The sequence below is a fragment of the Podarcis raffonei genome, chromosome 16 (assembly GCF_027172205.1).
Source record: "Podarcis raffonei isolate rPodRaf1 chromosome 16, rPodRaf1.pri, whole genome shotgun sequence".
NCBI classification, from domain to species: domain Eukaryota; kingdom Metazoa; phylum Chordata; class Lepidosauria; order Squamata; family Lacertidae; genus Podarcis; species Podarcis raffonei.
In genome coordinates this window covers 873,439-896,737 of record NC_070617.1, presented here as the reverse complement: position 1 = coordinate 896,737, position 23,299 = coordinate 873,439, and the positions used below count along the sequence as shown (strand labels likewise).

The 23,299-nt window shown below is 49.7% G+C and overlaps 1 protein-coding gene across 5 annotated transcripts in view; it reads left to right on the top strand.

Moving 5' to 3' along the window:
• The first annotated feature begins 3,785 nt into the window (after nucleotides 1-3,785).
• ARHGEF11 (Rho guanine nucleotide exchange factor 11) overlaps nucleotides 3,786-23,299 on the top strand; it is a 64,570-nt gene continuing 45,056 nt past the window's right edge. For 4 of the 5 annotated variants that reach the window (XM_053368197.1, XM_053368198.1, XM_053368195.1 and 1 more), the window contains exon 1: nucleotides 3,787-5,267. In XM_053368197.1, the coding sequence (XP_053224172.1) occupies nucleotides 5,233-5,267 (35 nt within the window). In that variant the 5' untranslated portion in view covers nucleotides 3,787-5,232. Of the gene's footprint in view, nucleotides 5,268-23,299 lie in introns of all 5 variants that reach the window. The other variant, XM_053368196.1, reaches the window with a different exon arrangement.

Below are 23,299 nucleotides of genomic sequence, written 5' to 3'. Positions count from 1 at the left end.
CGGGCAACCCAAAATGTCTTGGGGCCGGCCCTGACCTTAGGCTGTCCCCGAGGGGATTGGGGCGGCCATGACGCTGGGTCACGGATTGGGGCCTTGCTGAAGAGACCCACTTTTCCCCCTTACCCAGACATTTGACACCCCATAAGAGATATTTTAGGGTCTTTTCTAATCTCTTGAATAGTGTGTTTTAACAATGTATTTTAAAAGCTGTTTTGACCCGCACTTTCCTGACCTCATGGTGAAGGGTGGGTGAGAAATGCAATATAATAAGAATAATGCTATACCGGAGAGGTAAATGGGTGACTTTTTTTTGACAAAAACTCTGTTTCTCCCCTCACTCTGTGAGGAATATTTGCCCACCCCCTCAATTCAGCCACCTCAGCGCTCATCTTTTGGGGATGAGGCGTCAACTGAATTATTCCTGTTCTTATGGTGTTATTATTTCATAAGATTTATACACTGCTTGATCAAAAACAAACCCCAAACCCTGAAAGCAGCTTACAAAAAAAAATTCAATTACGAATAAGAAGAATGAATAACCATTTAAGACTTTCAAAAAGTTAAAATGAGTTGTGGCGGATGATGCTGAGAGCCTGAAGTCTCTGGATTCAGGTGAAAATGTATGAACATAGGTCAATAATATAACCGGTCAGAGCAGAGATGGGCAGCAGAGGCACTCTGTGCATGCTCAGAGGGAGAGGGATCAAGGGATCAAGCCAGACCACCCCTCACTGGGGAGGGAAACTGACAGGGCTGCCGAAGTAAAAGGAATAAAGGACATTTCATCCACCTCAAACTCTTCCCTCTTTTTACTCCTCCCTGTCACATAGCAAAACTGTAAGCTCATGAAGGCAGGGAACCTTTTTTTTTTTTGAAACGGGGCTCTGGCCCCATGGATCTCGGGGCATGGAATAATAAGAATAAGAAGATAATTTCATTTATGGATGTTTTACAAAATAGCAGGAGACTGAGGCGATAACCTTGAAGCAATAGGAACAATAGTAAGAATACAATTTTATTCACGGATGCTTTACCAAATTGCAGGAGTCCGAGGTGATATCCTTGAAGTAATTGTAAAGGTGGCAACAACGTTTATTTGTGGACGATTCACAAAAAGGCAGATGTCTATGTAATAGTCACATCTTTTCTCTGTGTATATGTGGTGATGGATGATTAATAGTATTAGGCAGTGCTTTTTACTTAAAAAAATGTTTAGGGGTACTCTCGTTTTGTCTCAAGAAAATCACCATTTTGTTGTTCAGACCGGGGAAATGAATACAGTAAATGGACAAAAGTACGAAGATTCACAATATGTTTAGGGGTATGCGCCATCGCCCCCCCAAAATGCACTGGCATTAGCTTGCAATAACATTCCCCGCTTACCATTCCCCACCGAACTGGTTGGGACTACTTATTTCCGAGTAGAGACAGCGAGGGGGATTGAGTGTTACCACTGGGACTTTTTCATAGAATCATAGAATCATAGAGTTGGAAGAGACCACAAGGGCCATCGAGTCCAACCCCCTGCCAAGCAGGAAACACCATCAGAGCACTCCTGACATATGGTTGTCAAGCCTCTGCTTAAAGACCTCCAAAGAAGGAGACTCCACCACACTCCTTGGCAGCAAATTCCACTGTCGAACAGCTCTTACTGTCAGGAAGTTCTTCCTAATGTTTAGGTGGAATCTTCTTTCTTGTAGTTTGGATCCATTGCTCCGTGTCCTCTGCTTCTCTGGAGCAGCTGAAAACAACCTTTCTCCCTCCTCTATGTGACATCCTTTTATATATTTGAACATGGCTATCATATCACCCCTTAACCTCCTCTTCTCCAGGCTAAACATGCCCAGCTCCCTTAGCCGTTCCTCATAAGGCATCGTTTCCAGGCCTTTGACCATTTTGGTTGCCCTCCTCTGGACACGTTCCAGTTTGTCAGTGTCCTTCTTGAACTGTGGTGCCCAGAACTGGACACAGTACTCCAGGTGAGGTCTGACCAGAGCAGAATACAGTGGCACTATTACTTCCCTTGATCTAGATGCTATACTCCTATTGATGCAGCCCAGAATTGCATTGGCTTTCTTAGCTGCCGCGTCACACTGTTGGCTCATGTCAAGTTTGTGGTCAACCAAGACTCCTAGATCCTTTTCACATGTACTGCTCTCAAGCCAGGTGTCACCCATCTTGTATTTGTGCCTCTCATTTTTTTTTTGCCCAAGTGCAATACTTTACATTTCTCCCTGTTAAAATTCATCTTGTTTGTTTTGGCCCAGTTCTCTAATCTGTCAAGGTCGTTTTGAAGTGTGATCCTCTCCTCTGGGGTGTTAGCCACCCCTCCCAGTTTGGTGTCATCTGCAAATTTGATCAGGATGCCCTTGAGTCCATCATCCAAGTCATTGATAACTGTAACCTGCCCTGGGACCTGTTAGTGAAGGGCAGCTAATATAATAATAATAAAAATAAAATAATAATAATAATAATAATAATAATAATAATAATAATAAAAACAACAACCAGTTATTATACATAATAGTGCCAGGGCAGACACTTTGTCCAGCCAGCCATCCCTTGCCTCCCCTTCTGGGAAAAGACCTGACATTTGGGAATCTGATCCTGTGCGCTGATGTCAGGCCAGATCCACCCCCAATAAATGCAGTGACAACAACGAAAACACTTCTTGTTGTTCTTGTTGTTGAGGACCTTAGTGCACTCCGAGTGCCGGGGTCCGGGACATAGCTGTCAACGTTTCTCTTTTTTTAAAGGGAAATCCCCTTATTCCGAATAGGATTCCTCGCAAGAAAAGGGCAAAGTTGGCAGCTTTGGCTCCGGGATTGTTTCTGTGGGATTTTCCTGCGCTGCAGGAGCGGGTTGGACTAGATGCCCCTTTGACCCTCTTCCAAATCTACAGGTCTATTAACATAGCTGTCCACTTTCCCCTTGCGAGGAATCCTATCCGGGATAAGGGAATTTCCCTTGGGAAAAGTTGACAGCTGTGTCTGTTAACACCATAAATAATAGCATTCATGACGATGCAGGAAAGAGACCGGGACTATTGAGGATTAATCATTAACCCACGAATTAAGAATCCATGGAAGGCTTTGCAAAAAGCAGCGCCACAGGCTGCCCAGTGCATGCACAGAAAAGCCACTGCATTCATCCTAATGTTGTTATTGACGATGAGGATGATGAAGGGGGGTCTCTCCTCCTCTTCCTCCCCCCTCCCACCTGCTGCAGAAGGATCCCTCCTGCAGGAGAGGAGAAGGAGGCAGAGAGGGGAGGGATTAGCTGGGAAGGAGACGGAGGGAGGGCGAAGCTTAAGCCGGGGAGCCTTTCCGTCCGTGCCCCCCCCTCCTTGCAGCAGCAGCAGCAGGAGCCTGGAGCTGGAAGGAGGAGGAGGAAGAGGAAGAGGAGGAAGAAGAGGCAAGGAGCCCAGGGAGGGAGGGAGGGAGGGAGGAGAGGTGGCCTGCGCCCTGGCTGCTGCCGCTGCGCCCCCATTGCTTTCCCTTTTGCGCTCTGCGCCCTCCCTCCTTCCTTCCTCCTTCCCTCCCGCCCCTCCCTCTTGTTTAGGGCCGGGGAGGGTGGGCAGGGCCGCCTCCTCCCGAGAGGGGTGGGGAAGCGGGGCTGGGAAAGGCTGGGGCTCGGAGGTCTGCAACTAGGCCTCGCCTTCCCGAGGAGAAAAGGGAGGAAAAACCTCGCCGGAGGAAGCGCAGCCAAAGGGTGGTGCTTTCGCTGTGTTTTTAAAGTAGTGGTAGGAAGAATACAGCCCTCGGGAGGCAGGAAGGGCTTGCAAGGGGGGGGGGTGTTTCTAGGCCATTGCACAGAGGGGGCAGGGGGAGAATTCCCCCTCCAGGGGCAGGAGAAAGAGGAGGCGCTGCTGCTGCTGCTGCTGCAGAGGCAGAGATGGTGGCTGGTGCAAAGAGGGGGCTTCGCTTGCAGCCGCCGCCTCCCCTCTCTGGGCTGATGCGTTTGTCCTTCCTCTTGCCCTGCGAAGATCCAGAGGACTGAGGAGGAGGAGGAGGAAAAAGGAGGAAGAAGAAGAAGAAGGAGGAGGAGAGGAAAGGGGACGCGCCCGCCCGCCTCTTCCATGGAGGGTCCCTTCTTCGCTCATTCATTTCTGGAGCTGCGTCTCAGGAGCTGCAAAACGAGGCTGCTGCCCTTGCGAGGGAAGCTGGGCGAGAGGTAGAGAGGAGGCGAGGAGAAAACAACTTCGGAGGACATTTTCCTTTTCCTTTCTTTTTTTGCAAGGAGGCTTCTTCACAACAAGGACCCCAAACCTTCCCCACCCCTTTCCCTCCCCTCCCTCCCAGCACCCCCTCACCCATGCCACATTCTGGGCTTGTGTGTGCATTTCTTTGCTTAATTTATTCCCCCCTCTGCCCTGCCCTCTCTCTGCACGACAGCTTTGTGTTATGGGGTATATGTGTGTATATATGTATGCATATACATACATAGATATATATATGTCCCCTGTGTTTCCCCCCAAGAAATAATTAAGAACCCCCTTTTTTTTATTTAAATGATCGAACTGGACCTTGGCACTGCACATTTTTAATTTATTTTTTCAAGATTCTGAGGAGCGAGGAAACCCAAGCGCAGGAAAGAGAAAAGCAACTGATTTGAGAGGATAAGTTGGTCTCATCTCCCTCTCTCTTCCTTTGCTACTTAAAGAGAAAAGGCCGCAGCAGCGTAAAAGCCCCATATTTTATTCCGTCTGTGTTGTGAGTGTGTCTCTCTCTCGCTGCAAACAGAAGAACAGCTGGTAAAACTGGATTATAAGGATGTTTTGATCTGTGTTTTGCAGTTAAGACTTTAATATTTGGATGGGAATCTCTGCCACTGTTCCACTTGGCCCTTCCGATCCCATTCGTAACCTTGAAAAAAGTTTTTTGGGGGGGAGATAGAGTGGGAGAGTTAATTTGAAAAGGAGAGTTGTCGAGCAGAAGAAGAAGAAAAGGAGGAAAAAGAATTAAGAAGAAGAACCAGGTCCTGCAAGGGCTGGGGGACGATGCCTGGAGAATACAAACCCCGGGAGGTGATGGACTGGCAGAACCCAGCCTCTTGACTGCAGGAGGAGAAATCACTTTTGCCTTGTTGTCTCTCTCTTCCTGGGGAGCGGGAAGGAAGACTTGCAGCGGAAATCGTTTTCGCCAGGAAGAAAACGACGCCCCCCACCTCCCGCACCCAGGTAGCCAAAGACCCAGGGTGACCCCCCTGGTGTGCTGGATTTGACCGCAAGCCATGAACATGAGGCCACCTCAGACTGCACTGGACAGGTAGGTGTCGGTGGTTGTGTTTTTTTGGGGGGGGGGTTAGTGGTGGTGCTGGTTTTGCTCAACGTTGCCTTTCCTTGTGGTTGAGGTTCGGTGGCCGCGGGTCGATTTATGAATGGGTGAACGTAAGCCCGTGCGGGGGAAGGAAGGATGGCCGGAGCCCAGATGGCTGGTGGGTTGGCCTTCGCTCAAGACGCTGGTAATGGTCATGCGACTTGGCCCTGCCGAGGGGGGAATGCCCTGTCTGGCTTTCTCTTTCTCTGCCTCTATTGCAGATTCATTTGGGTTGATCCTTCGGTGCCTTGAAGCAGCTGAACTTTATTCGAGTTGTCCCATTCCCCCAGCCCTTCCATTCCAGTTTCCTCTGTTTGTTTGGTCCGTGGAGGCTATGGTGGTTTTCAAACTTGGTGCCAGGGAATTCTGGGAGGTGTCTAGAGATGGGCAGATCAAGAAGAGCCTGTCTTCTGCAACCTATCTACTCGCTATTCCGGGGGGGGGGTGTCCTTCTAGACTGCAACTCCCATCAGCCCCGGCCGATGAGAATTGTATTTCCAATATCTTGAGGGCACCTCCTGCTGCATAATGTGGGTGCCATAGCTGAGCACAGAGTGTGTTCTGGGGTGCCCTCTTGGGGTTATGTTGAGATCCACATGGGATGCAGGTGGCGCTCCACAGAGCCTAGGACTTGGCGATCAGAAGGTCGGCGGTTTGAATCCCGGTGAGCTCCCGTTGCTCAGTCCCTGCTCCTGCCAACCTAGCAGTTCGAAAGCACGTCAAACTGCAAGTAGATAAATAGGTACCGCTCTGGCGGGAAGGTAAACGGCATTTCCGTGCGCTGCTCTGGTTCGCCAGAAGCGGCTTGGTCCTGCTGTCCACATGACCCGGAAGCTGTACGCCAGTTCCCTCAGCCAATAAAGCGAGATGAGCGCCGCAACCCCAGAGTCGGCCCCGACTGGACCTAATGGTCAGGGGTCCCTTTACCTTTACCTATGTTGAGATCTAGGTGGCCGGGGCTCTTCATGGACTAAGTGTGCTCCATAGAGCACCCCCCAGAATTCTTAACAATACACAAGGATTCCCTGGCAGGTAGGTCAGTAGTGTGGGAACTATCCAGCCTGGAGGTAGAGAGTCTGGAATGCCGAAACATCCCACGTAGGGCCCACTTTGTAATAAACCTCACTGACGAAGCAGCACCCTGGTGTGATCCCATGCATGCGCCAGAGGAGTTGCAACAACCTGGCTGTCACCACCCTAAACATCATCGTGTGGCCGGTGATGTGAACCCATGAACCACGACCAAGCAATGTCTGATTCCATCAGCAGTAGCTGGAATTAATGGGCCTGGGTTTACAAACGGGGGCAATTCACAGAAGACGGGTCCATCACTTGCTCCTAAATGTGATGGCTGTGTTGAAACGTCCACATCCAGGGGCAATCTACTTCTGAAGCCCGCCTGGTGTTTTCCCTCACCCCCTCCTTGCTGGCTTCCTGGAGACACCTGTGAGAAGCAGGATGCTGGACTAGACAGCACTGGTCTGATGCAGGTGCGCAAAGCTCCTCTGTCGCCTGTGGCAAGTTAACTGCCTGGCCTCATTTAAGATGTTGGTACAAATGCAATCGGAGCTGGGAGCCACATACTTCCTGGGATGCCTCCCCCAAAACCTTCCTGTCGTTGCTTCTCGATCTATAGTGGAGGTCTTTCTCGTGAGTGAGGCCTGTGGTGCGGGGCAGGGCTTTCTCTGTGGAGGCCCCCCACTTGTGAAACCCGCTTCCGGCTGAGGTTCAGTTGTTTCCCTCTCCCATTTTGTCAACGTTCAGGATATTAAAGCGTATTTATTCCAACAGGCTTTGAGCAGCTAGTGATAAATATTTTTAACAAACTGATTTGTCATAATGTTAGCTGTTGTTTTGTGATAGTTGCGTTGTGTTTCAAGGTGGTTCTTGGATTCCCTGGATCTTGGCAAGAGGAAGATCGGGATAGGCGGACAATGAGTATATAAATCCCGCCACCATGACCAAAAGATCCCCCACAAATGAATAACTGAAGGGGAAAGGAAGGCTCATGTCCTGCTCGTGGGCTTCCCATGATGGGCATCTGGTTATAATAATAATATTATAATAATATATTATTTATACCCCACCCATCTGACTGGGTTTCCCCAGCCACTCTGGGCGGCTTCCAGCAGAATATTAAAATACAATAACCTGTTAAACATGAAAAGCTTCCCTAAAGAGGGCTGCCTTCAGATGTCTTCTAAAAATCTGGTAGTTGTTCTTCTCTTTGACATCTGGTGGGAGGGTGTTCCACAGGGTGGGTGCCACTACCGAGAAGGCCCTCTGCCCGGTTCCCTGTAACTTGGGTTCTTGCAGGGAGGGAACCGCCAGAAGGCCCTCAGCGCTGGACCTCAGTGTCCAGGCAGAATGATGGGGGTGGAGACGCTCCTTCAGGTATACTGGGCCGAGGACAGGAGGCTGGACTGGATGGGTCCACTTTGGCCTGATCCAGCAGGCTCTTCTTACGTTCTTGTAACTGTAATTCTGAAGCAAAAAGTGCATCTGATGGTCACTGGTGGTGACGTTACTAGCACATTTCTTTGTAGACGTCTGTTTGCCTTTGGCGGGGTGGAGACCTTAATCAGACCGGCAGCCCTCGTGGGGCGTGTTTGATGGGCCTCCCAGACTGCCCGCTTGTTCACTGATGGTCACGGTGACATCTGATGGGTCTTCAGGCCTGCTTTCTGCTCTGAAGTTGGATTCCCCATGGATCCAGCCACACCTCACCTCAGGTGTGGGATAGGTGGACACTGTCTGAGAGGAGCTGGGCCAAACTTTACCTGTGGGCCAGAGGTTCCCCACGCCTGGCCTGTGATGCTGTAATGCCTTGGGAGTGGGAAGGCATGAAGGCTTTTTTCTGAGTAGGGCGAGGGGGTTTGGGGGGGATTTGCCTTCTACTTTCCCCTCTTCTTCCACACCCACCTGATGTTGGTCTGGGTTGGCAAACAGGAGGCAGAAGTATTTGCAGATCCATATCTTCTATTTCAAATATTCTGCACCCTGCTTTTCCATGGTTTTTTTTTACAGCAGTGAGTCACGTTAAAAGATGTGGTTAAGTCACATCAGCACTGCAAACTCAGCAGCAAAAGGGACGGTGCAAGAAATCATAGAATTCTAGAGTTGGAAGGGATCCTAAGGAATTGCAGCTAAAGCATCCCTGACAGATATAGTAATAGTAATAATAATAATAATAATAATAATTATTATTATTATTATTTATTATTTATACCCCGCCCATCTGGCTGGGCTTCCCCACCCACTCTGGGCAGCTTCCAACCAAATATTAAAATACAGTAATACATCAAACATTAAAAGCTTCCCTAAACAGGGCTGCCTCCAGATGTCTTCTAAAAGTCAGATAGTTGTTTATTCCCTTGACATCTGATGGGAGGACTTTCCACAGGGTGGGTGCCACCACCGAGAAGGCCCTCTGCCTGGTTCCCTGTAACTTGGCTTCTTGCAGTGAGGGAACCGCCAGAAGGCCCTCAGCGCTGGACCTCAGTGTCCAGGCAGAACGATGGGGTGGAGACGCTCCTTCAGGGATACTGGGCTGAGGGTGTTTAGGGCTTTAAAGGTCAGCACCAACACTTTGAATTGTGGTTGGTAACGTACTGGGAGCCAATGTAGGTCTTTCAAGACTGGTGGCTATGTGGTCCCGGCGGCCGCCCCCAGTCACCAGTCTAGCTGCAGCATTCTGGATTAGTTGTAGTTTCCGGGTCGCCTTCCAAGGTAGCCCCACGTGGAGTGCATTGCAGTAGTCCAAGCGGGAGATAACTAGAGCATGCACCATTCTGGCGAGACAGTCCGCAGGCAGGTAGGGTCTCATCCTTTGTACCAGGTGGAGCTGGTAGACACCCAACCTCTGCTTCAAAACTTACAAGGAAGGAGAGTTCATTCTTCCTAGGTCATCCCTTCCACTGTCAAACTGCTCTTACAGTCAGAAAGTTCTTTCTTGTAACATGAATATATTGCTTTGAGTCCTGCTCTCTGGAGAAGCAGAAAACCAGTTTGCTCCATCTTTCATGTCACAACCCTTCCGATATTTGAAGATGGCTGTCATGTCCTCTCTCGGTCTTCTAAGGCTAAGCATACCCAACTCCAGCTGTTCCTCATAAGGCTTGGTTTCCAAACCCTTGATCATCTTGGCTGCCCCCCTCTGCACACACTCCAGCTTCTCAATATCATTACACAGGGGGGGCCCAGAACTGGACGCGGGACTCCAGGTGGAGTCTTGCCAAGGCAGGATAGAGTGGGACTATGCATGGACGCAGCAAGGCCTTCTGTTAGGGGAGGGAGCAGAACCGAGCTATCTGTGACACGATTGGTCAGTTAAGAGTATTTTCGTTTATTTACTTGATGGGGGGCAGCTGCCCCTCCCTCCCCCCCGGCTACGCCCATGGTACTATGACTTCCCTTGAAACCAGAAAGCAATTTGCTGGGCCAAGTACCCTCTGAGATACCCACCTTGCCTTAAACCCGTTCATGATGCGTCTGTTTGAGGAAGGAGTTCCATGCAGCTATATAATAGATTTTTTAAATTTTGTTTTATTTTGAAAAAGGATTTGTATGTTGCTTTTTCACACAGCGTAACAAATCAGTGTGCAACGTAATTTAACAATATTGTAAAACTTGCAGTAAAAGATTTGTACCTAATTGCAGATTGTACATAACAACGTCTAATAATAATTTAAAAAAATAAATTTTTATTTATACCCTGTGCAGAACCGGGCTCAGGGCACCTTAACACCAATAAAATTACAATAAAACATAATTAGGGGGTGGGGGGACAAAAAACAACAACAGTTAATTAAAATACGGGTTAAAATACAATTTAAAATGCAGCCTCATTTTAATAGTAGCCCATAAAACAAAACCATAAGGGGAGGGAAATATAAGGGTCAGACTGTCCCATAACCAGGGTGAAAGCCGGACTGAAATGGATCCAGAGCCGTTGTTTCATCCAGAAATCTACTAAGCTGTTTGGCAGCTGCTCTCTCAATCACCTTACCCAGGTATGGAAGATTCAAAACTGGGCGCTAATTGGCTAGATCTAAAGGATCTAGAGATGTTTTCTTTAAGAGCGGACGCACTGCTGCTTCCTTCAACTCCCCTGGGAAAGTCCCCGTGCCAAGGGACCAGTTGATGATCTCACCCAGGTGGCCCACACCTCTTCTGGCCATGCTCCAATCAGCCAGGACGGGCATGGGTCAAGGGGGCAAGTGGTGGGCCTTCCAGCTCGGAGGAATCTGTCTACATCGGCAGGGAGTATCCGATCGAAGTGGTCCAATTCTGGACCCGAGGACAGTATGCACAACTCCTCATCCCGATGGACATGATGAGAGCAGCAGGCTTCCTTCTCCGTGGTCTGAGGACAAGTGGTCCATGTCTTTTCTCACATGAAATGGGGAGGCAAACTCCTTCTCTGGCTGAAGGAGAGGGCTAGGTTGCTCTCCCCTTTGCTGTTTTCCTGGGAGACAGTGGGCGCAGTCTCCCATGGGCCGCTAGTCCTTGACCAATGGCAGAAGGACGCATCCTGCGCTTCCCTTCTGCTTTGGTAGCTGATCTGAGGATTAACATGTCTGTGAGGCCTGGTCCTGAAGAGCGATGATAATCCCAATTATGTATTCTCCAGTAGTATTTATCCTCCAGTGCAAAGGGTCATAACTCAGTGGTAGGTAGAGCAGCTGCTTTGCTTGCAGAAGGTCTCAGCTTCAGTCCCCAATGGCATCTTCAGGGAGAGCTGTGTAAAACTCCTGCCTGAAACCTTGGAGAGCCAGTGCCAGTCAGTGTGTACAATGCTGAGATTGAGGGACTTGAAAAAAGCAGCCTCCTGGCGCTGTGGGTTAAACCGCAGAGCCTAGGGCTTGCCGATCAGAAGGTCGGTGGTTCGAATCCCCGCGATGGGGTGAGCTCCCGTTCCTCAGTCCCTGCTCCTGCCAACCTAGCAGTTCAAAAGCACGTCAAAGTGCAAGTAGATAAATAGGTACCACTCTGGCGCGAAGGTAAATGGCGTTTCCATGCGCTGCTCTGGTTCGCCAGAAGCGGCTTAGTCCTGCTGGCCACATGACCTGGAAGCTGTACGCCGGCTCCCTCGGCCAATAAAGCGAGATGAGCGCTGAAACCCCAGAGTCGGCCACGACTGGACCTAATGGTCAGGGGTCCCTTTACCTTTATGTTCATAAGAACATAAGCAGAGTCTACTTCATCAGGCTAAATGGGGCCCATCTCGTCCAGCATCCTGTGGCCAATAAGATGCCTGTGGGAATCTTTCAAGCAGGATGTGTGCACAAGAGCTGTCTGCCTTTGGTTTCCAGCAACTAGAAGAATCCTATGGGTGTGCTGTTTTTTGGGGGGGGAGTGGAGGAGCCACCTACTTAATTATTATATGTGGCCCTCCTTAAAGGTAAAGGGACCCCTGACTGTTAGGTCCAGTCGCGGACGACTCTGGGGTTGCGGCGCTCATCTCGCTTTATTGGCCGAGGGAGCCGGCGTACAGCTTCTGGGTCATGTGGCCAGCATGACTAAGCCTCTTCTGGCGAACCAGAGCAGCGCACGGAAACGCTGTTTACCTTCCCGCTGGAGCGGTACCTATTTATCTACTTGCACTTTGATGTGCTTTCGAACTACTAGGTGGGCAGGATCAGGGACCGAGCAACGGGAGCTCACCCCGTTGTGGGGATTCAAACCACCGACCTTCTGATCAGCAAGCCCTAGGCTCTGTGGTTTAACCCACAGCACCACCCTCCTTAACCCTGGCCAAATTCCTCGCTCTGTCTTTGAGGCTGGGAACACCAGATACCGCTTGCTCTCATCAGCCCAGTCTTGGGCCTTAGATGGAGATGGTTCCTTTATAGTTAGCAGTGTTAGAAACACAGACATAGAAGCTAATCACCAAACGGCACCTTAAACCTGGGTTACGGTTGCCATACAGAATGTCTAGGTGGCAATTTTTTTTTTTACAATGAAATAATAATAATAGTAATAATATTTCATGAGAGGGGACTTGGACCGTGATCTCCCAGGTCCTGGTCCTGCACTCTTAACTACCTCACCACACTGGCTTCCTGCAGTACTTCTGCTACGGGCAGCTATATAAAGTAAGTAGGTAAATAAATAAATATGGGGAAAGCAAAATGTACTTGACTTTGTTATATTCTGGATTGTTTCATGTTTTAATGAGTTGTAAACCACTTTTGAGATTTTTTTCTTTATAGAGGGGTATAGAAATGAAATCATTTACTCATTTCCATTTAAAGCATTTAATAAACCACTTGTTGGGAAAAATATATATCGGTAACGAATCATCGGTGACTGCAGATCTTAGAGCAGAGGTGGAGTCATCCGTCCCCTGGCAGACTCCTGACTCCTCCTGCCAGCAGTCCTGCTGCAGCATTTTGTACTATTCCGTTGTAATAATAACATAATGTTCTTTTTACCCTGGCCTTTGACCCACCCTATTCTTCTGATATTTTAAGCATTTTCACTGATTTTAATCTAAAGGAGGTTGCGGGTGTAATCTCAGAGCCTTCGTCTATAATCTTTGAGAATTCTTGGAGAACAGGTGAGGTTCCTGCAGACTGGAGGTAGGCAAATATTGTTCCCATCTTCAAAAGGGGGGGGGAGAACACCCAGGCACCGTATTTTTCGCTCTATAAGACGCACATTTCCCCCTCCAAAAATTAAGGGGAAATGTGTGTGTGTCTTATGGAGCGAATGCAGGCTCCTTGGCTTCAGCGATAGCTGCCTGAAGCCTCTGGAGCGCAGAGAGAGCTCCCGCTGCGCTCCGGAGGCTTCGGGTTGCCTTCACTGAAGCCTCCGGAGGCTTCAGGTTCCTTTCGCTGAAGGGTAGGTGCCCCTTCAGCTAAGGCGCAGCGCCCTTTCAGCCGGAGGAGAAATGGAAGGGGCTCCGTTTCTCCTGCCGCTTTGCTGAAGGGGCGCTGCGCAGAGAAGGGGAGAATTTTTTTTCCTTGTTCTCCCCCTCTAAAACAAGGTGTGTCCTATGGTCGGGTGCGTCCTATAGAGTGAAAAATATGGTAACTGCCAACTGGTGAGCTAGACATCAATCCCAGGAAAGGTCCTAAAACAGATAATTCAACGGTTGCTGTCTATGAGCACTTAGAGAAGGATGCTGTGATTACTATGACCCAGAATGGGTTTCTCATCAACAAGTCATGCCCGACGAATCTCATTCCTGTTTTTAATAGAGTTACAAGCTTGGTGGATAAGGGGAATGCTGTGGACGTAGTGTATCTTGATTTCAGTAAGGTTAAAGTCCTCCATAATATTCTTGCGGAGAAGCTAGTAAAATGTGGGCTGGAGGAGGTAACTGTTAGGTGGATTTGTAGCTGGTTGACGGACCAAACCCAAAGAGTGCTCATTAATGCCTCATCATCATCCTGGAAAAAAGTTCTGCAGGGTTCTGTCCTGGACCCATTGTTGTTCAGCGTCTTTATAAATGATTTGCATGAAGGAATTGAGGGGATGCTCATCAAATTTGCAGATGACGCAAAACTAGGAGGGGTAGCTAACGCCACATAAGACAGAATTGGGATTCAAATTGACCTTAACAGATAGAAGAACATGGCCCAAACTAACAAAATGGATTTCAGTAGGGACAAATGTAAGAGTCTACACTTCGTCTGGAATAACCAGCTGCACAAATATAAGATGGGGACACCTGGCTTACATGTGAAAAGGGTCTAGGAGTCTTTGTGGACCACAAGCTTAACATGAGTCAACAGCAAATAAAAGCTAATGCAATTCCAGGCTGCATCAGCAGAAGTCTAGTGTCCAGATCAAGGGGAGGAATAGTGCCACCCTGTTCTGCCTTGGTCAGACCACGCCTGGAGTTCCATGTCCACTTCTGTGCCCTGCAATTTAAGAAGGATATTAACAAGCTGGAATGTTTGCAGAGGAGGGGGACCAAGATGATCAAGGATCTGGAAACCAAGCCTCATGAGGAACGGTTGGAGGAGTTGGGTATGCTTAGCCTGGGAAAAAGGAGACTGAGAGGAGATATGGTAGCCACCTTCAAATATCTAAAGGGCTGTGGCATGGAAGATGGAGCAAGCTTGTTTTCTCCTGCTCTGGAGGGTAGGACCCGAACTGATGGAGAAAGGAGATTCTGACTAAACATCAGGAAGAACTTCCGACAGTAAGAACTGTTCGGCAGTGGAATGGTCTCCCTTGGGAGGTGGTGGGCTCTCCTTCCTTGGAGGTTTTTAAGCAGAGGTTGGACGGCCATCTGTCATGGATGCTTGAGCTGAGATTCCTGCATTGCACGGGGTTGGACTAGATAACTCGGGGTCCCTTCCAACTCTATAATTCTGTGATTTTTATGTAGTTGTAGCTTGTGCTGGGACCTCATGGGAAAGGCCATGTAAGACATCAACAAACAAACCGCAGCAGTGAATGATAACAATTGAAAATACTATATGAACCAGTATTCACATGATAGCGAGTAGGCATCTATCTAGATACCATATATCTGCATTATATCCCTGTCCCCCATGTCTTGTAAGTATGCAATCTGAAATAGATTGGCTCAAAAGTGAGCCCCATTAAATTCAGTGGCACTCATTCCCAGTTTAGTGGCTATAGAATTGTGACCTGAGCATGGTGTATATTTGCATAACCTGATGTGCATCTTACCAGCTTAAGAGGTGAAAGCAAGGTCTCAGGTCTCCGCAAACCACACTTGTAAGGTTGCACGGATAGGGTTTGTGCTGAGGCGTGGCAATTACAGATGTTTCTTTTCTTCGGGGAGCAAGGAGAACGTCTTTAGCCCTCCAGATGTTGCTGGACTGCAAGTTGCACTTGCCCCAAGCAGCCAGCATGGCTTGCAAGATCTGGGGACCACCAGGTTGAAATTGACATGGCTGGAGTTGCAGCCGTTTGATTCGGGGGGCAGGTAGCCCACATGGAGTCCTCCAGATGTTGCGGGACTCCAAATCCCATCAGTCCCAGACAGCTGGAGCAGGGGGTCAGGGAGGAGGAGGGGGATGGGAGTTGGGAGTCCAGCAACAACAACTTGAAGTCACCAGATTTGGGAAGGCTTGATGCTTTAAAAAAACAACGGGATAATTTAGCATCATAACATTAGGCGACTGGTCAGGAGTTTGTCTTTCCCTGATAATGAGTGGCTAGAATTAGCTAATTATTGTCTAATGTGCAAAGTGGCTCCTTTATAGTCATCCGTAGGAGAGCAGGCCCTGGGATCAGTTCTGCACTCTTTGTAAAACAAGAAAGTGTGTCCCCGTGTGGAAGGAGAAATAAACAGCTGTGTCTCTTGTCTGTTTAAAAGTTGCGGTAACTTGGTGCGGGGTTTAGAGAGGCTCTCCAACCGAGGGGGTGGAGGAATCCCCTCCATGTGTGGTCGATGGGTGCTTAATCTGCCAGTAGGATGATGATGGAGGAGGAGGAGGGGCCCCCTCCTTCCTCCAGTCTCCCTCAGATGATGGACAGCAAGCGATTGGGCTGAGGCTCTCTCTGCCCTTGCAGGAGTTAAACCTTCCCAGGAAGCAGCAGCCTCCCACGTCCATCCCGCACAGGAAATCAGATTAACTGTCTGGACAAGGGCAGTGGTGCTGAAGGGGGCGGCTTTATCTCTCTGAATGTCAAGCCGAGTTGGACAGAAGCTTCTTGGCTGCTCTGGCGGCTTCTCTTTCTCGGTTCCTGTCCGGGGGAAATAGTCCTCTTTCTATCCATTGCCCCATGCACACATGGAGAAATCCTCTCTGTCGCCTGGGCAATAATATTCTAATAGGGATCCGTTTTGCAGCCCCGGGGCCATGTTCCCTTGGTGATGGGGGGGCCACACAAGTGGGTGAAGCCAGAGGCAAAGTGCGTGGGACCACCGATTCCATACCTCTTTGTGTACTGTAGGCTATTTCCTTCACACACCCCTCTCTGCCCTCCACCCAAGCAAGCGAGAGTTCAGTGACGTTCTCTGGCCAGGGTCTCTGCTTTCCTCACCATCTTGTCTTTATTTCCAGTGGTGGCCCCATAGCACCACACAAGCACCTTCCCCACTCCGCACCTCCCACTCCCACACAGCGCTTGACATTTGCTAGGCGCATTTTGTGGGTGGCGCTGTGGTCTAAACCACTGAGCCTCTTGGGCTTGCCGGTCAGAAGGTCAGCAGTGTGAATCCCTGCCACGGGGTGAGCTCCTGTTGCTCGGTCCCAGCTCCTGCCCACCTAGCAGTTCATAAGCAAGTGCAAGTAGATAAATAGGTACCGCTCCGGCGGGAAGGTAAACGGCGTTTCCGTGCGCTGCTCTGGTTCACCAGAAGCGGCTTAGTCATGCTGGCCACATGACCTGGAAGCTGTACGCCGGCTCCCTCAGCCAATAAAGCAAGATGAACGCCGCAACCCCAGAGTCATTCACAACTGGACCTAATGGTCAGGGGGTCCCTTTACCTTTATCGGCCACTTGCAACCAAGTGAAGATGCCAGGATGCCACCTGACGCTTCCACCGTCTGGAAGTGCATGCCTGGGGAGCCTTGGACCTGGAACGTTTTCGCACACTAGCAACACATCCTATAGAATTCTAGTCGTGATATATTCTATCTGCTCCATCAGAATGAATTTCAGGGACCAAAAAGTCCTATAGATAAATACGACTTCCGAGCTGTCTGGCCCCAAAATGGAAGCTAGGCGTTCTGTGTCGGCAACTGCAACCCGGGTTTAAGGAGCCGTTTGGCGCCTGGCTTATATATGTGAATTTCTAACACTGCTGCCACAGGCTTTCTTTAAAAGAAGACTAGGCAAATTCACGGAGGAGATGACTGTAGATGGCTACTAGCCACAGTGTCCATCCTCTCTGTGATGCTTCTGCATACCAGGTGCTGGAATCACCAGGAGTTTCCTCTTGCGTTCAGGTCCTGCTAGAGGGCTTTCCAAAAGGGGCTCACAGTTTGCCACTGTGGGACGAGGATACTGGACTGGATTGGCCACTGGCCTGATCCAGTATCCAGGCTCTTCTTACGTCGTTGCAACTGTGAAATGCATCCTAGAGCATACAGTTAAAACTGGCATTTGCTTCCGTGAATTGTGTTGATGGCCAGCAACTTAAAACAGTACGGTTATACAGGTTGCGTTTTTTTGGGTTACGGACCCGCTGAAACCCGGAAGTACTGGAATGGGTTACTTCCGGGTTTCGGCGGTTGCGCATGCGCAGAAGCACTAAATTGCACTTTGCACATGCATAGAAGCGCCGAATCGCAACCTGCGCGTACACAGACATGCCGCTGCAGGTTGCGAACGTGCATCCTGCACGGATCACAGTTCGCAACCCGAGCGTCCACTGTATTAAAAGGGGCTCTGGATATTCCCAGAGCCTTTGCAGGCCACTGAGCTAGACAGACCCAGAACTGTAATTCTGGATAAGGCAGTTCCCTCTCTTCCTGCTTTCTGGAACCCAGCTTCCACCCGTCTGGGGATGCATGCATAGGAATGGTTGGTTTTGTCGTCAGAAAGTATGGCAGAAATGTGGAGAGCGCTGCTGTTGCGCTTGCGTCATGCTCATTCCCGTTGGGGCATCTGGTCGGCCACTGGGAGGACAGGAGGCTTGACTAAACGGGCTCTTGGACTGATCCAACAGCAGCCAGGCTCTTCTGACATTCTTCGTGTCTCTGGTAGTCTCCAAACGCTTCTCAGCCCTAAAGCAGCCAGTTTTAGCTAATTTTGTTTACAAGATTAGACTATTAGGAGCTCAGAGGTAGGTGTGTGTGTCTGTGTGTTTAAAACCCTATTAATAGCCTTGTAAGACCCTCCTCTTGGTCGGGAGATTGACAGGCTGGTCTATTTCTGCTGGCGAGGCAACCCCAGTTAGTCAGAGAAATTGCGCTCGTCTCTCTCTCTCTCTCTTTTTCTCCTTTTTCCCTTCTGTGAGGCATGAGTTCTGTGTGGTGAGCTGGAAGATTACACTTAGCCACTTGCAAATCAATCTCTCTCTCTTTCCCCGAGTTGACCCACTTTGAGGACTTGATCCTGCCTCCCGCCCCCCTTATAATCTCCTAATTGCAGCATTTTGTTCCACTCCGGCTTCTGAGATGGCAACGCTTTATTAGCCTTCTCTAATACATACATGCATACGTATATCTTTTAATGCCATATCTTCCAGGAGGTGCCAATGGCTGCTTCGTACTTTTTTCCTCTTGGCTTCAAATCAGCTACAGAGTCTTTCTTTCTTTCTCTTTCTTTTTCTGCCTGCCCCTTGGAGACAACTTTGGGTCCTTCCCTATTTCCCCCACCCCCATCCTGACACGTCTCCCTGGGAGGAAATGCAAGAAAATGGAGGACTGGGTGAGGTGGGGTGAGGGGATGCACACCCGAGAAAGGCGACCAGGCAGTTGCATTACCTGGGCTGGTTTTAATCTGCCAGTTTTATCCCTGCTCCCTGCACCTTCAGGGACGCGGGTGGCGCTGTGGGTTAAACCACAGAGCCTAGGACTTGCCGATCAGAAGGTCGAGCAGTTCGAATCCCTGTGACAGAGTGAGCTCCCGTTGCTCAGTCCCAGCTCCTGCCAACCTAGCAGTTCGAAAGCATGTCAAAGTGCAAGTAGATAAATAGGTACTGCTCCAGTGGGAAGGTAAACGGCGTTTCCGTGCTCCGCTCTGGTTCGCCAGAAGCGGCTTAGTCCTGCTGGCCACATGACCCGGAAGCTGTACGCCGGCTCCCTCGGCCAATAAAGCGAGATGAGTGCCGCAACTCCAGAATTGGCCACGACTGGACCTAACGGTCAGGGGTCCCTTTACCTTGACCCTGCGCCTTCACTCATTTCCAGTTGAACTCAGCAGAGTTCCCATTCTGGCTGGTCACTCCAAGAACTAAGAATGAATCCCCGAGTTGGCTTTTCCCCTCTTCCCTCCCCAGTCTCTTTTCCTTTTGTGTTGTGTGTTTTTAGATTTGTTAGCCTGGTGTAGGCACGGACTGCCAAGCTATTAGTATTTGCAAACTGTTCTTGGGACCCCTGTCTTTTTTGCCAGAGCAGGATTTTAAAAAGCTGTAAATAAATAAATAAATAAGAACACACCTTTTTTCCCCCTTTTTTTGGTGTGGGTAATTTGGAAGTAGGGCTTGCTACAAAATATTCGCCTTGATTGGGGCTGCCACCGAAAGCCAGCCAGGCTCTGTGGGAACAAGCTGGAGGAGGACCTGTCATTTGGGGGAGGGGGCAGCGACTAATGGGCATTAGCAGACCCTCAACTCAATTTCAGGTTCTTGCTCTTCTGTTGAGCCTCTGGCCTTCCTTCACACGTCTGTAGACCTGCTGTGCCTGAGGGCAACGTCCTGTTTCTGATCGCTGGCCTTCCTGCAGGTTCTCTGCAGCACACTGCCCCTGCAGCTGGAGGCTCCATTTTCTCCCTTCGTTGTGGGCCAGTTTCGACCCTGGCGGTCAGACACCCGCACAGCTGCCTCTTTGGTGTTGAGGAAAGATACAGGGCAGGCCTAGAGGAGGAGCTGAAGTGAAAAGACGGAACAAAATCATCATCATCACCATTAGGCAGCTCCTGCTTTCATGCAATGTGCGAAGTATGGGAGGGCAGGTCCCTGCCCCAAAGGGCCTTCAGATTGGTAATTTCATATGTAGGACAATGCCTTTATTAAGGCCATCAGTCTTTCGGGAAGGGCTGTGAGCACCAGCGCTCTGCGGCATAGCTGTCAAGCGTCCCTTATTTGGCGGGACAGTCCCTTATCCCAGCGCCATGTCCCGCTGCTGTCCCTTATTGATGAGGCTTCGTTTGGCTGCTGGCTGGGCTTTCTGCCTTTGGCTCATAGGAGCTCAGAAGCTGAACATACCTGTGCCCAGAAAATCCCTTATTTTGGCTGCTGATCCCTTATTTTCAAATCTGTAAGTTGACAGCTATGCTCTGCGGAGGTGGCAGAGGGCCGGGTTGGTAGCGGATCTTTGCCGGCTGGGAAGCCAGTGGAAATGGCAGCGCCGTGGCTTGTGGCCTCATCCTCTCAGCAGAGGCAGACTTGGAAAACAAAACGCAGAAGAAGAAAACGGGGGAAATGTGTGTGTTTGTGTGTGGAGGTGGTCCAAAGGGAGCACTGATCTGATGGAACGAGGATGTAATTACCTTCCTTCGCCTCCTTCCATGCCTGTAATTGTGGTTTCGGAAAGACATTCCGTGTTGTGCAAATGTGCTTGCTGAAGCAAGAGGTCTGAGCGCCTCTTTCCTTGGGGTGGGGCATGGGTTTCTGTGTGAGGGAGATTTGTCTCTCTCTCCTACACACACAGACCCTTATTGGTTGTTTGGATGTTGCCGTTTTTGCTCTGATTTGGTTCTCCGTCCTTTTGTGGAGGGGATTCTCAAACCCTGCTAATGTCTCTTTTTTTGGCATGGGTCTCCACACACCCTTATTTTTTGCTTCTGCTTCTGCTTGCATCTGCTGATCTAGCATTTGCCAGCCTTGTCTCCCCGCCATGCTGTGCTTTCCCAAATAAGCTCCCGTTTGTGCTCATTTGCATATCATCATAATTATTTTTTTGTGGAGGGTGGAGAGGCTTGTGGAAGCCTCGGAATTACCCAGGCTGTGTTTATACTGGAGCTCGTTTCTCAGGTGGAGATCTCGCTCTCCAGATGGTAATTATTATCCTTCTGAGATCAGGAAATAATGCCTATCTTTATCTCCCATTTTCACAGGAGGTGATGGGTAAGGGTGCTTGTTGGGAGGGGGTGGTGTTGTTGCCTGCCCCCATAAGAGCAAAGGTACTTTTCCCTTCCTCCTCCACCCCCTGCAAAGGCCACACAGCAAGCTGGGGTCAAGCCCACGTAGCAAAACCAGGAATTCCTGGCCTCCAGGCTCAAACCACAGATTGCTGGAAGACTTTGCAAAAAACCCTCTCCTGCTTCTGTCAAAGTCTCTTGTGCCCAGATCTCAGAGCCAACCCAGGCTGGCAGCCCCTTGGCATTTTGGGCAAAGGGACCCATTCCCTTTCCCGGGCCACCAGAGCAGACCCAAAGAGAGGTTTTTAGGTTGCTGGTCGTCGCTGCCTTTGTTGCAGGAGACTAGCCTTACCCAACCCAGTGCCCTCCAGGTGTTCTGGACTTGCAAGCCCCCGCCAGCCCTGGGGCTGAGGGTGGGCGTGTAGCTGCGCTAGTTTTGACCTGCTGACCAGCGAAGCTGAATGTTGGCAGGTTCAGAACAGATAAAAGAAAGTCCTTCTCTGCGCAGCGCATAGTTATAAACGATGGAACTCCCTCCTGATGGATGGCGTGAAAAGAGGATTGGGCAAATTCATGGATGAGGAGAAGGCTATCAATGGCTACATTGATGTGCAGTCATACCTCGGGTTGCAGTTGCTTCAGGTTGAGCGTTTTTGGGTTGTGCTCTGCAGCGACCCGGAAGTAACGGAACGTGTTACTTCCGAGGTTCACCGCATGCGTATACGCTCAAAATGACATCATGTACCCGTGCATGCTCAGACGTGGGTTGCATTCTGCTCTGGATGCGAATGGGGCTCTGGAACGGATCCTGTTCGCATCCAGAGGGACCACTGTATTTTTAATCTTTGTTGGAAGCCGCCCAGAGTGGCTGGGGAAACCCAGCCAGATGGGCAGGGTACAAATAATAGATTATTATTATTATTATTATTATTATTATTAGCCACCGTGGCTGAGGCAGCAGTGCTTCTGCATAGCAGTTGCTTGAAACTGCAGGAGCAGAGAGTGCTGTGGTGCCCGGGTCCTGTTTGTGGGCTTCCTATAGTCACCTGGTTGTTGGCCACTGTGAGAACAGGATGCTGGACTAGATTTCCCCCCTTTGGCCTGATCCACGAGCGCTTATCTTAAGTTCTCCCGAATCACTGTGACCAGGCTTTCTTCCTGCGCTGTGTTTGATGGTTGCTGTGTGTGGCGGCCCTTGGCTTCCCCAGCCTGGTGCCCTCCAGATGCTTCGGACCACAACTCCCATTGCCATTGCTCCCCCCTGCTACCAGCCAGCGTTTGAGATGCAGCCAGATGCATGGTTCCTTTTTTCTGCAGTGCAGGAGAATGTGAAACTGAGCTGCTTTGCAGCATTTCATGCCTGATCTTGCAGAGATCTTGCCCAGTGGACAGAAGTAGCAATTAGAAAAATGGTGTGTTGAGCTGCCTTAAACATCCCCCCCACAAATCTTTACACCGTAGACATGTGTGGTTACTTCAGCACTGGAATAAACAACAGCTGCGGATCTTGGTTTTGCAGGGGCCTAACTGTATGTTGTGTTAATTGAGTGTCGGGAAACAGTAAGGGTGTGTGTGTGTGTGTGTGTGAGAGAGAGAGAGAGAGAGAGAGAGAAGTGCAAACAAGGAACCTGCACGTGTTCAGAGGCATTTTGGCTGTCAGTCTGGTTTTAAATACAGTGGTACCTTGGTTTTTTGTTGTTGTTTAGTCGTTTAGTCGTGTCCGACTCTTCGTGACCCCCTGGACCAGAGCACGCCAGGCCCTCCTGTCTCCCACTGTCTCCTGCAGTTTGATCAAACTCATGCTGGTAGCTTCGAGAACACTGTCCCACCATCTCATCCTCTGTCGTCGCCTTCTCCTTGCGCCCTCCATCTTCCCCAACATCAGGGTCTTTTCCAGGGAGTCTACTCTTCTCATGAGGTGGCCAAAGTATTGGAGCCTCAGCTTCACGATCTGTCCTTCCAGTGAGCACTCAGGGCTGATTTCCTTCAGAATGGAGAGGTTGGATCTTCTTGCAGTCCATGGGACTCTCAAGAGTCTCCTCCAGCACCAGAATTCAAAAGCATCCATTCTTCGGCGATCAGCCTTCTTTATGGTCCAGCTCTCACTTCCATACATCACTACTGGGAAAACCATGGCTTTAACTATACGGACCTTTGTTGGCAAGGTGATATCTCTACTTTTTAAGATGCTGTCTAGGTTTGTCATTGCTTTTCTCCCAAGAAGCAGGCGTCTTTTAATTTCGTGACTGCTGTCACCATCTGCAGTGATGTACCTTGGTTTAAGAACAGCTTATTTTATG